This window comes from Habropoda laboriosa, unplaced genomic scaffold (genome assembly GCF_001263275.1).
Source record: "Habropoda laboriosa isolate 0110345459 unplaced genomic scaffold, ASM126327v1 scaffold2, whole genome shotgun sequence".
Lineage (NCBI taxonomy): Eukaryota > Metazoa > Arthropoda > Insecta > Hymenoptera > Apidae > Habropoda > Habropoda laboriosa.
Window position 1 is genome coordinate 3,946,479 of NW_017100190.1, and position 13,631 is coordinate 3,960,109.

General features: G+C 33.4%; 3 protein-coding genes and 1 long non-coding RNA gene across 4 annotated transcripts in view; 1 reads left to right on the forward strand and 3 right to left on the reverse strand.

Annotated features, from left to right (window-relative positions):
- Positions 1–3,484: 3,484 nt before the first annotated feature.
- LOC108579880 (coiled-coil domain-containing protein 13-like) lies at positions 3,485–6,144 on the reverse strand. Its single transcript, XM_017943500.1, has 11 exons — positions 6,046–6,144; positions 5,909–5,974; positions 5,495–5,792; positions 5,244–5,383; positions 4,973–5,141; positions 4,638–4,873; positions 4,385–4,563; positions 4,066–4,303; positions 3,822–3,991; positions 3,613–3,750; positions 3,485–3,533 (listed from the first exon to the last, which is right to left on the reverse strand). Exons 1-11 carry the CDS (start codon positions 6,142–6,144, stop codon positions 3,485–3,487), a joined length of 1,782 nt encoding a protein of 593 aa, XP_017798989.1.
- Positions 6,145–6,506: 362 nt separating this feature from the next.
- Positions 6,507–7,297, reverse strand: LOC108580009. The gene is made up of 3 exons (XR_001891472.1): positions 7,125–7,297; positions 6,913–7,051; positions 6,507–6,827 (listed from the first exon to the last, which is right to left on the reverse strand). It is a non-coding gene; the product is annotated as an uncharacterized LOC108580009 (long non-coding RNA).
- Positions 7,298–7,300: 3 nt separating this feature from the next.
- LOC108579881 (glutamic acid-rich protein-like) lies at positions 7,301–11,794 on the reverse strand (the record flags this gene model as incomplete). Its single annotated transcript, XM_017943501.1, has 7 exons — positions 11,631–11,794; positions 11,209–11,370; positions 10,953–11,127; positions 10,775–10,876; positions 10,453–10,711; positions 8,621–8,718; positions 7,301–8,182 (listed from the first exon to the last, which is right to left on the reverse strand). Coding segments are annotated over exons 1-7 (1,842 nt in total), but the record flags the coding sequence as incomplete, so codon positions are not given.
- A 1,196-nt stretch (positions 11,795–12,990) lies between these two features.
- LOC108579882 overlaps positions 12,991–13,631 on the forward strand; it is a 3,470-nt gene continuing 2,829 nt past the window's right edge. The window contains exon 1 of the mRNA XM_017943502.1: positions 12,991–13,501. Within this exon, the coding sequence (XP_017798991.1) occupies positions 12,991–13,501 (511 nt within the window). The remainder of the gene's footprint in view (positions 13,502–13,631) is intronic.

Genomic DNA, 13,631 nt, shown 5'->3' on the forward strand with positions numbered 1-13,631 from the left:
AGAAAACTGAAAATCTTTAAAATACAACCGTGGCTAATTGAATCGTAAATTGCCACCGATACGTAACTGTGCCTGTGCGTTAACTATACCGTCGGCTCTAATTAACGGATAATAACTAATTTCCAAATAAACCGAAACGTAATACAAAACGATGAAACTTTCCCAATGATAGACTCACCATAGGACTGTAGATCTCTTATTTGTTCAGTTGACATTTTTACTGGTTCCCGAGCAACTGCTTAAACAGGCAAACATTCAAGACCGTAGACTGGAAGCAGTTTACTTCTATTTGCAATACATCTTCCCCCTGTATCTTTCTTTTCTTCCCCCTTATCGCTCCGTAAATTTCACACTCGGAATAATCATAGAACATTTACTATACACCCATGTACCATTTAACCCGTCCATGTATTATTCATATGTAACACACGATGATACACCATTTATTAACGAAATGATAATTACACGATGATAGCGTGTGCCCTGTCCCGTGGCCTTCGTCGATACGAAATACCTGTAAATCGCGTTATTGTGCCATAAGTAGCAGTCATGTTTGCGTAATATTGCAACGAAATTTATGCTTCTCCTTTTGTTACTTCGTTGCATAAACGAGAACTTCACAATGTTGCACAAATGAAGTGGTACCGCGAGATTTGAACAGTTACTAAAACACACGTGTGTATGAGTGTGTGTGTGTGTGTGTTTCTCACATACTCTTCTATCCCTGTGTACCCGTGAGAATAAATAAAAACTCGCATTTGTTGAACCTGACGACAAATATCGAATATCGTCTTTGAGAGAAGCCAACGATTACACGTTATCAGTAGGCGATGCGATAAAAGCGATAACGAGTTGACGTACAAGTATTAACTGAAAATCCTTCGGCAATTGGATTTTTTCTTCTGTTTAGTTTCCAACCGATATGTATGTACAATACATACCTGCATGATATTTCACTGGAGATGAAATTTTTCATTTAAAAATAGCCTTTTCGAGGATCGTAAAACTGTCTTGAATGAGATAAAAGTGTATGGGGAGGGGGGGGATAAAATCAGTGTAACGACGCACCTGATGCTCGTTGCTTCATCGTAGTCTATTTACCGAGTTTTAATGACTTTCGTGTTATCATCTTAATTGCACAGCTATTTGCCGAAAGTATGACTTCATTAACGTGGCAATACGAGTGTAACACTTTTATCGTGGTTCACTCGAGAGAGAGAGAGAGAGATAGAGAAAAGAGAAAAAAAGAAAAAAGTCGAATATTAACGAACGAAAGATCCTACCCCGATCTATCGATATTGCAACCGTTTAAATAAATATCGGGCACACGTTACTTCGTTATCACGGTGATTGCGGTTATTTCATTATCAAACATGTTCTCCGATACGCTGATCGATTGAAAAAACAAATCGATACAATTAACCGGACAAATTATCCCACGGAGGTACCTGATGCTTGCTCATCCATCGCGATATTTACAAAATGAACGCGAACAAAAATGCAACACGTACGAAAATAAAAAAAAAAGAAAAAATAAAAAGTATCCGAATAACGAGATTTTCTCTTATCGTTGCGCCGATAGATATTTGCTGGAAGAAAAAGATTGCCGCGAACTGAGCTCCCACGTACCTAGAAAATTCAATAGCAGTTATCGCCGTAAAATGTTTCATTAACCGTGCCCGCACGTTACATAATCGTCGTGTTTCGAACGCGAAATCGACGTGTCTTCTCTCTAACAGCAATTATTATCCGTCGAATTTACACATGAAAAGGCTACCGCAGCGAAGAATTCCAGCTGCTAGTTTACACGAGGTCGCGGGGAACATCGAGAGAACCGACGACGGAGACGGACGTGTTCCCCCAAACAAACGAAACTTTCCGCTTTTCCACGTAATTCACAAAATGGAAATATCGTTCCCCAGTAACTTGCTGTACCCTTGCACGTTTCAATTTTTATCGTTAAATAATGAAAAAAGAAAGAAAAAAATGATACAACATGATATATATAAATTGTGATCTATTTGAAGGGAAAATCCGTGGAACCTCTGCGACTTACCTGATTGGTACCCCCCGGTCTCACGAAACACGACGACTGGTCACGCTAGAACTTCCGGACGAACGTGCATTCCGCTGGAAACCTCTGGTCAGTTCGCGCGTCATCGTTGCGGGAAAAAGAAAAATGCGGCCAGAGAGAGAGAAAGAGAGAGAGAGAGAGAGAGAGAGAGAGAGGGAGGGAGGGAGAGAGAGCGAGAGAGAGAGAGAGAGAGAGAGAAATGGAAAAGAAAAAACGCCGAAAAGTGGCGTACAACAAACTTGATGACCAGAAGAATGATAACCGACGAACAACTTTGCCCAGAACAAACGAACGAAGGTGTTCAAGAACGAGTGACGTGAATGTCTCTCCGGTCCGACTCATATACTCTACCTGCGGTGATCTGACGTCACGGGTATGCTTCTTATCAGGCAGAAGCGGCAACACCTGTAAGCTCACACCTGTGTGCTCGAGCTTACCGCCGATGGGAACGCCCTGAGCTGAATTTTCTCTACGGAAGATGATCTTTTTCCACACCAGATAGACGCTGTTCGGATTCACTTTTCATCACTCGTACGATTAATATAGGGAAGATCGTTTCGTTCGTGTCTCTTAAACGGTCAGCGTCTAGCCTGACCTCGAGGGATCGGAGAACGAATCGAGAGAAACTTCGATGTCGTGGAATTTTTCGTGAAGTGTGTATGTACATTTCGGTGGAGCAAGATTATGCTTCTGAGAAAATCGAAGATACGGATTGTATCGTAAGATTGGAATAGAAGTATAACAGAACTTACCTGAACCAAGACGAGAAACTTTCCATTTCTTGTGAAAGTTTCATTAAGGATGGTATATAACGATTTATAGATCGTTGCAGGTATCAACCCTCGAAGCGTACGACGATCGCACGAATGTTAGAAGCAAGTTGATCTGTTCTTTGCAACAATTGAACGGGAAGAAACGACGGAATCTTTTCGAAGAGAAATAGGAACGAAGTTGTTGTACCCGGTGTGGTAGAACTGGCGAGCGATATCAATAGCAAGAGCAAACTAGGTGGTTCAGAGAACAAACACGGTTTCGTTTGAAAGGAAAAGGAGAAAGAATAAGAAGAGATAGAAATGGAACCGTTGCTCCGACGATGTCACGCGCGTTTACGTGGAGCGTTGCACCTTATCTCGTGTCCCAGTTACATCATCGAGCTCAGTTTTGTATTTCTTACACAATTCCGATCGGAAAGGGGCTAACAATAAGCGTGGGTGGTCAACCTGTGTGAATCACCGGTTAAAAGACTATGATACTTTATTTCGTATCGTACAATTTTAGATAGAATTTTCCAACTTTCGTTTCAGCCTGCTCTAAGAAGAAGAAGAAGAAGAAGACGATGACGATGACGATGACGACGACGAAGATGAAAGAAGAAAGAAGAAAGAAGATGGTACTTTATTCAAGTCCTAATCAAACCGTAATGATAGAACGGCTACCAATGGTAGGCGGTGGTTTGCTCCTGAAAGAAGAGATTGTTCTTCGGTATACATATTTTCGTTCGTTTAATCTCGTCGATCGATATATACATGTATACGTACCTGGTGCAGGCTTCTTGAAAAATTCTTTTAACCTGCTCGTACATCTGCTTGTAGGCAGCAAGATCCGCAGCTTTGGCCTGTTGCACGGTGTCTAATCTAACTTTCAACGCGAGACACTCTTCTTGAAGTAACTCCATTCTATACAATGATCGTTGGATGTTCGGATGAATTTTCGTTTGATCGGTTATCTACGTCATTCGGAAACTTACTTAAGCCGCATCTGTTCCACGTCCATCGTTTCGTCGGCGGATTTCAACGATTTAGGTAACTTCGCCCTGTATCCTGTATCGATCCTAACGATTCCCACCCTTTCCGTCTCCAATTTACGAATCTTCAATTCCAACTTGGCCGACTTGTTTTTTTCATTGCGCAACGCGTGCTGCATAATTCGGTTTCACATTGTTAAAAGTTCGACTAATAAAGAGGCATGAGAAATGTTAGAAAAAGACTGACAGAAAGTATGTCGGCATCGTTTTTCTCTTTATCCAACCGCCTGTTGAGCACCGTTATCAATTCCAATAGTCTCTCCCTTTCAGCTTCCGCGGCCAAAGCTAAAGTCACATACTCGTTAGGTTCACGCGTACTTCGAACAGTACGAGGAGGGCTATCGTGTTGAAAATGATTCGGGAACACCTCCGTTTGCACCGTGTTTCGAGCTTTAATCTCCCCTATCCTCGAAACTGTCCCGTTTCTACAAAATCGATAACGCACGTTCGAAATGGAAAATCTCATTCGGACGTTTAACGTTCCTAACGAGAAAATTGCCAAACACCTCAATTTATCGATCTCGATCTCTCGTTCCTTCAATTTCCTACGGAAACGATCGATCTGTAATTGTGCCGATTCCAAGTCGTTCTGCAAGTTGGTCCGTTCACGCTCGATTCTCTCCTCTTTGTTCTTCATCTCGACCTCGCGTTCCTGATGCTTCGTCTCAGCCGTTTTAAGCCGATTCTGCGACGAGTTTTCGCGTGAATTTCAACGAGATAAAACGAAAACGTTCGAAACATCAGGATCGTAACACTCACGCCAAGCGTCTCGATCAAATGATCGTCGTGAAATCTTTTCTCGTTCAGTATCGCAATGTTTCCCCTCGCGACGTTCAACTCGTTCTCCAACACTTTTATCCTCGCCTTCGAAGCCTCTAACTTCCTTTTGTACCCTTCAACAGCTACCTCAGCTTGTCGAAGTTGCTTCGCCGAATCTTCCATCTGTCGTCGCCTTTCCTTCTCGACGTTTCGAACATTCGCAAGGTTCTTTCGTTCTGCATGTGTATGTATACGCGTTAGAAACGATATATATATATATAGAGAGAGAGAGAGAGAGATCCAAATCGTCGTCGGATGCACAATTTTTCACATACCGATAGACGTTTTTTTTTGCATTCCTTCGTAGTCAGATAATTTCGTTTGCAATTCTGTTACTTTCTGTTGAAGCAGATGAATCTGTTCCGCCCTCCCTCGCCATCCGCCAGGTTGATTCAACAACAAGTTACCGAAGTTTAGATTCTCGCCTATTTCACTGCACAGTAACTACATGTTCGCATGTTTAAAGATTGTCCTATACGGAACTCGTGTCTCGTTTACGGTAGAAAGGGTCTTTATTTTCTCTCTCCTCGTATTTAGTATAAATACCTTGTGCAATTTGTTAATCTCCTGTTTTAAACTAGCGCAATTATTTTTAGACTCGTACAGTTTCCCTTGGGTTTGCTGCAATTTTTCTAACAGATGTTTCAATCGATCCTCGTCTATCTTCGGCTGATTGTTCTCGGTACCTTTGTCAAGGATACCATCCTGGATCTCGATCATAATATTTACAGTAATGGAATAAAGTAACGGCTACAAGAATGTGATGGACGAATGAAGAATGTTCCAATTGAACTCACTCTCGTTAGAGGAATCGATCTTCGTAAGTCCCCTCTCGCGACGTTCATTCTCCAATTCTGTTGCTTTGTTGTTAGTTAAATTATATTCTAGATTTTTACATTTAGACTTTAGAACCTCGATCTCGGATATTTGTTCTCTACACCTTTTGCTAAGCTCGATTATCTTCGCGGCTGCTAACTCGTTAGATTTTCCTAAAATTCTTCCCTGCACAGTTTCCGCTGTACCCCGGTCTCGCTGAATTTTTTCCTCCGCCTCGTCGAGTGCTCGACGCAAACAACCATTCTCGGCAGTTAAATCCTATTGTTTATTTTGTACGTTTAATTGAACATTGTCGGCAAATCAATTGCAATTTTTTTTTCACACGTTTAACGCGCAAACTTTGTAGTTTCGTAAACTATACTTATTCTGATTACTTGAATTCGATTCCGCAAGAACAAATTTAATTCTCTTGGAAAGATAATGTCATCTGGTAAATTCTCCTGGAAGAATTAGATTAGAAGAAGCGTTACTCTTTCTTTACATTTATCTTACGATGGTTCACGAATAATACCTCTGTTACTTCTTTCGTCCACGGAATCGTTGCTCCAAAATCTAACGAATTATTCGTTTCATCTTGCGTTGTTATATACGTAATTCCCGATTTAGGCATCTCTTATAATAAATTTCTAAAGTTTTTTTTAGTTAACCTCTCTTGTATTATAAATTGAAAGATCTTTACTTATTCCATGGATACATATCATAAACATATATACATTTGACGTTATTAAAATAGCAATACAAAATATCATGACATTTTTTTTATCTTTCTCTCTGTCAGATACAAATTATTTAATAACGCATTATTATATAAACACGTGAAGGTAAACTTTTGTTCTGATAAATACACATCCAACAAATGAGAGAAAATATACGGCAACATTTTCATGCACAGGTTAGGTTAATAATATAAATAACTTTCAGACATTTTAATAGGTGAAGATTTTTTTATCTATGTTGCCCAACATATGAGTCTTTACAATTAAACATCTTGATTACATAAAAAAAAACTTAATTCTAAATGTCACAACAGAGAAGTAGTGAAGATGACATTAAAACGTTTATTTAAAATTAATTCTGTCGATTAAAATTTCCTCTGCGCGTATATGGTCTTCCCCTGTTGCCTCTAAATGAACTACTTCTGCCCCTTCCACCTGAAAATCTTCCACCCCTCTGAAAACCTTGATGTCTAAAACTATTACCAGCAAAATTATTATTTGGTCTCCTGTTACTATTTGCATATTGCACATTTATCTTTCTTCCATTAATATAGGTTTGGTCCAATGTAAGTGCTTTCTGTTGAGAAAAAAAAAACAACAGAGAATATATACCATTATTTCTAATATTTAAAGAAATTACTTATTAATATATGTATGTATACCTCGTGGTCTGTGCTATTGGCCACTGTAACATAGGCAAATCCACGGTGTGTTTTATTATCTTCTCTTTTAGGTATTTTAACATTAAACACTTGGCTGACCTGAGTTAAGAAATGCTTCTCAAGTTCTTCTTCGGTAATGCTAAAATATAAGAATACAGTTAGTCAAATATAAAGTACATACTTAACTTAAAGAATAATAAATGTTCCCTTACGTGTATGGTAAATTTTTTACGAAAAGTACATATTTATCCTTTCTACCATCTTCTTCTACATTTTTAGGATTTTCATTATCCTGTGGACTCTGAACATCATGTTTTTTAGCAGTTCGATCTTCACTTTGTAGACTACTTTCAAATTCTTCACCCACATCCTCCTCCTCATTCTCCTTTTCTTTCTCTTCTTCCTCTTCATCATCGTCATCGTCATCATCATCGTCATCATCTTCATCCTCATCCTCCTCATCATCATCGTCATCGTCATCCTCATCCTCATCTTCTTCTTCTTCTTCTACGCCACTCTCATTTTCATCTTCACTTGATTCAACATCCATCTCAACATCTTCCTCATCTTCCTCATCTTCCTCATCTTCCTCACCTTCTTCCTTCTTCTGCTTTAAAAGTAGTATACTACCTTGTTTGTTGCCTTTCTTTTTTTCCTCTTTACTTAATTTAGATTCCAACTTTCCTTGTAATTTTTTTTTCTGTTCATTATTTTGGACTTCCTTTTTCTTCATGGGTTCTGATAATTTCACATTTTTTGCTTTCTGTGTTTGTTTTTTTGTAACTTCCTTTGGCTCATCTGTTCCTTCTTCTACCCTTAATTTCTTTTTGAGTGCTGCTAATTTTCTCTTAGCAGTCTTTGAAAGCTCTGTTCGTTTTTGTATTTTTTGTATGTTCTTTTTTATATCTTCAACAGATAAATCACCCAGTACTCCATATTTTCCTAGCTTATTTTCTTTACGTTTCTCACGATATTGTTGCCTCTTTTGCAATAGCGCCAATTCTTTCTCTTTACTTAATACTTTCTTTTTATTTTTTCCTGGACTAGTTACATTTGTTTCTTTCTTATTATTAGAATTTTGAACAACTACATCGTCTTTCTTAGGTTTGATCGCTTTAATTACTTTCTTTCCTTGACCATTTTGTGCAGCCCCATTTTCTGTTTTCTTTTTCTTTAATACTTTATTCAAATTTCCTGATACTCCTATTTTTTCAACTCCTTTATCTTCACTGGCTGAACGTTTCTTCATATTTTTAACCATGATTGTTGTCTGTGTAATAAAAATACACTCTACTGTAATAAGAACATAAAAGACTTCAATTATAAAAAGCGTTTCGTATATAAAATGATTTTACAAATGTATCGTGACATGGTAGCACGTTTTCAAATTTAATTTACACGCTATATTCTAAGTATTTAACATATTTAAAAACACAATTTATATTTTAGATTTTTCAATTGAAATATACTACTTTATAATTTATAATTTCGTTATTTCCTACTTATATATGTATGTACAAAATTACACATACAATTGTAATTAAAACAGAGGTTATAGCCACAAGTTATGAATCGAATCCTTTTGTTTTTATATTTATTTTAACTAATCATAACTTAATACAATAAATTAATAATTATTTCACTTAAAATAATGTGCAAGAAGAACAAATACATACTTAACTAAATTTATAAAATTAAATTAACATACCGTACAAAACGTGGTCACCCGTCTATTTTCGAGGTTAAATAGAATACGCGTCTCTCTTATTTCTGGGCAGAGGCGTGTAGTCCCGATTTCGATTTGTTCTGATCACGCATGCGCATTCTTTTGTGATTCCACTTTCACCATGTATTTTATAATTTAACTCTTAAATTATTTATACTTTACAAAAAAACTATAAATGTTGTCCTTCTAAGCAAAAGTTAAAATATGTGATATAATCAAATTTCATTACTTTTTAAATACAACAAATCTACAGTTGAAAAATATCTCTTAAATGTACTTAGATCTCACTTCCGGTATGCGTAATGGTTATGTAGCTTTTATTTAAAGAATACAAATAATGTATTTCTAAGTTATTAACGCTGTAGTTAAAGTAAATAAACAGGATTTTTGTAGAAATAATATGCTTGATAAAATCATCATTACATTTGTTAAAGTATATATAAATTAGTAATTAAATATGGCGCCATTTACAAAAGTCCAACCATACTTCAAATATAAATTACTTAAATACAACGAAATATAGTTTAGCATATTTATAATTAATAATGTTATTTTCTTAGAGTAGAAATATGTAACATACATGGAAGACGTTTAATAGTTGTTAAATAATTACATTATGCACTAAAATATTCATAAATAGTGTAAATGCAATGTCTCACATTTTTTTTATTAAGCATACATGTTTGACTTCATTCAGTATGTGTATGTTATGTTTACATTAACCTAAAAATTTGCTTTGCATCAAATAAGCATTATAAAAATTTAATACAATGCATTACATGTAGTTATTAAGAAATATTTAAATTATGAGCGTTGTTGTTGCATTAATATCTTTATTCCTGTATTAAAAAATGACTAATGATGATTATGAATTTTACTAGTGATTTAGTTACATTTATAATGTAAATATTTTTTTAACATAATTTCACAAATGAATTCTACTCCAGTACTTTTTTTCTCTTAAATGCATTCAGTGTTGCGTATAAAAGTTTTAATTTCATAAAAACAGAAAATACATTGTACAATACGAGCATATAATAAATTTTAAAGCTATTGGCTTATTTAATAAATTCTTAAGCATTTTTACAATCTGAAAACAAATACTTTATGCCACTATATAAAAAACAGTGTTCATATAAATAATACATAGTTGTTCATTTACTTGGCAATATAGTATGTAAAAGTTATAAATAAGAAATTTGTACAGGAAAATATATTAATTACTTACAATAAACTATGATATTAACCATCTGAATTATAAATGTATGTAGAAATTCTTTAGGAAAAAGTAAAGAAATGCAATTGAAAATAACCATTCTGTTTTTTTATAATAACTGCTAAAATGTCAGTAAAAATAATAGTAATACAAGTGCAAGACAATTTCAATCTTTACCTTACACTTCGGTGTATTTGGAAGCAATGTGGTGTTATAAACTTGCAGATAAAATATTCTGAATTAATTTTTTTATTGTTATGATTATCGTTCTGTGATTTTAAAAATAATACCTGAGGTTAGTAATTTTGCATTTTTAATTTTCTTTTTTATGCAATATTGAAGTTTTGCTACCGTGTTTAAAAATATTTTTGATGTTTCAAATAACTATAAACTGTCAATAAAGTTTACTATTTTCATCTTTCTGCATGAATTTTTGCAATTCTTTGTCAAGTATTATACATAGAATAGTCATGTATTGTTGCCACTGTCTTCATTTATCAAAATGAATTGACATTACAAACTGCTAAATATCATTTGTCATTCTTTCCAAATGTTAAATATTTACATACAACAAATTAGTATGTCTAATCAGCTTTACGTGGCTTACGTTTGCGAACATTTGGACTGCTTGGTTCAGTTTTCGAATCTTTGTCTGCATCTTTTTCCTTTTCTTCTGTCTCAGATCCCTCTTGTTCAGATTCTTCATCTACTAAATCATCCTTAACATTTTCAACAATTTCCTCATCCTGTATACTCTTTTCTTGCATAAAGCTACCTAATCCTTCTTCTTGTTTTTTTTTATCTTGAGGCATCACAGGTTTTGGTGGATATATAAAATCGATCAAGCAAGCAACAAACTACAAGGTATAAATGATAATTAATTTTAATTAAAATTACTAAGTTTCATTATTCAAACTTACCAATCCTATTATTGCACCTAAAACAATAGTACTAATTGCAAAGATCAAGTAACTTCCCCATGTAGGTAATTCAAAATCTTCCATAAGTCTATTATGTATGCCCTAAAAGAATTAATAGATTATTTTACAATACCTTTTGAAATTAATTCATTTCATAAACTTTAATTAAAATCTTTACCCTTAATACTTGTGACATTTTAAAAAACTGACTAATAACAGACATCTGAATGGAAGTTGGGCTCTTCCAACCAGGAATTGGCTCAATTTTTTCCCAAGTTTTCTCAGATACAAATTCCATTAATGAATCTTTATCTCTAGGACTTTTATATTGCCTAAATATACCATCTTTAACACTAAGAAGAACATTCAAATATATTATGACAATATTTTGAATTCCAAATTGAAATAATTTTTATAAGATAAAAAGAACTTACTGATATATTGTTGGCAAAGCTGTAACCATAAATCGTCCACTAAGTCCTGGAGAATCAGTCACATCAACTTTTCCCACATTGATATTTAGATTCTTCTTTTGTGAAGCAAGATGTTCCCAAATTGGTTCAAGTGCTTTACAAGCAGGACACCATGGAGCATAACTAAATTTAAAGTAGTCAAATTATAATAATACATGATGGTTTAAAATACGAATCTTCAACATTGAAATAATTTATTCCTTATAGCTTTTCTATACTCTTAATTTTTCTTATAATAAAATTTATTTTTATCATATACAATTGACTTTTTCATTTATGCAGTTATAAGTAAAATAACATGCATTTTTCATAGTATAAGAATTTTTTGAACATAATTTTTGACACGCCATCAAATTTGACGACATAGAATCAATTCAACTCACAATTCCACCATCCATTCTCCGATCAGCATATGATCCCAATTTTCTTCGGTAAGTTGTTCCGCGAAAGTATTTTCTGATGATGTCTGAGTACTTGCATTCACAAGACTCAAAAATAAGCAACAACATGTGACATAAAATGAAAAGTTGAATTTAGCGTACGACATTTTATGTTAACTAATATGCACCGGTACCACAGACACACACTGCCGGTTGCTGGAAGAAGCGCAAATTCAATCAACGATAGTTGGCAACTGAGTAAAGTCTCTTTCACAATATAGAGAAATATATTGTACTACCCTAGGAACAAATACTAAATATAATTAAATTTCAAAGTTTATTTGAAACGTAATTTTAGTAAAGAAAGCAATTAATTTATTTTTAATTCATTTTAATTTAAGGCACTGTGTTATTAAAAATGAATGTAAAATCAAACTTTGAAATATTTTTTTTTACATTAATTATTTTATTTAATGTACATACATATTATTATACAATTAGATTCTGTACAATCAATTATTACATATATCGAAATTAAAACTGTAACTTATAGAAGATTTTAATTGAGTAAACATTAAATGTTTAATAAACAAATTTAGTAACATTGATTAATTATTAAAAACTTACGGTAATAAATTATGTATGTACATTTTTCATACTATTTACATAAATTACAAAAAGTGAAAAACTGAAATAATAACATAAAAGTAATAAGAAAAACTTACTAGAATTATCAATTTAAATCTAAGTGTACAGTATGAATAACCCATAAACGTATTATATTATTCTTGTACAATATCTTTGCAAATTTTAATAAAGGAACTTTATTTGTTGTTGTTCAAAATCAAAATTACAAACATTTTTGAAAGCACGTAGTTAAACAATATATTGTAATTCTGTATATAATTCTTATTTGTAATGTAATTTCAGCTATACTATTTGTAGTTAAATGGTAACTGTCATAACGTGATGAATTTTAATTTAGAGTAATATATTGTGATTTTAATAGTGTGTATAATATTGCATACAAAAATATAATTCTAACACAATAGATTGTATTTAGTTAATATTTTATTAATTTTTTTTTGCATTCTATTTAAATCTTTTATCGTGTAATTTTATTTCAGTAAATTTGCATTTATTATACATTTATAAATAAATGTAATGATGAATATGAATTTTTTTTATTTTCATTGAATATCCATATACATTTATAGCAATTTGTTTATTATTAATATATTTTGTGATAATTGTATTAATGGTGTAGGAATTAACTGAATTATTTGTGCAGTGAATTATATAACTCTGCCTTGTAATTTATAAACAATATGTTAAAAATGCAAAAATTTTATAGGTAAAAAATATGTCTGCTGTTTACCCAACTTTACCAAAGTTGGTTGCACGAGATGGTTTTGATGATGAGGATTTGACAGATATTGATGATGAGGTTTTCATTAGAGATGGAAAAAATGGTATTTTAAAATTGGATGATGATGGAGGAGTTAAACGGCCTTTAATGGCTCCTCGTAGAAAGTATAAAAGATCTCATAAATTTGAAACATATAAGCTTTCAAATAGGACTATTTATATACCTCTCTGCTTTGGGTTTATGGCATTAATAATATTACTAAGCCTTATTATATTATGCATATATATAGTAAATATAATTCCTATGCCAATGTCACTTTTGAAAAATTGGTTGTCACGTGACATTAAAGACTCATTACATGAATCTAATATAGTTCCATGCACATCTCTTACAACAAAAATTTTATGGACCAGGTCATTACCAAAATTGACATCAGAATCTCCATTGCGAAGCAATGATGTTAATGGAGATGGAGTTGAAGATATCATAGTTGGATTTAGTACAGGTTTTTATCTATAAATATTGTAGATAAATTCTTTGAAATAATTTTGAATGCTTTTTAGTAGTATTATATGTTCAGCATATTTGTTTTCTTATTTGCAGATTTTAAATTTATAGTTTCAAGAATTTATTGA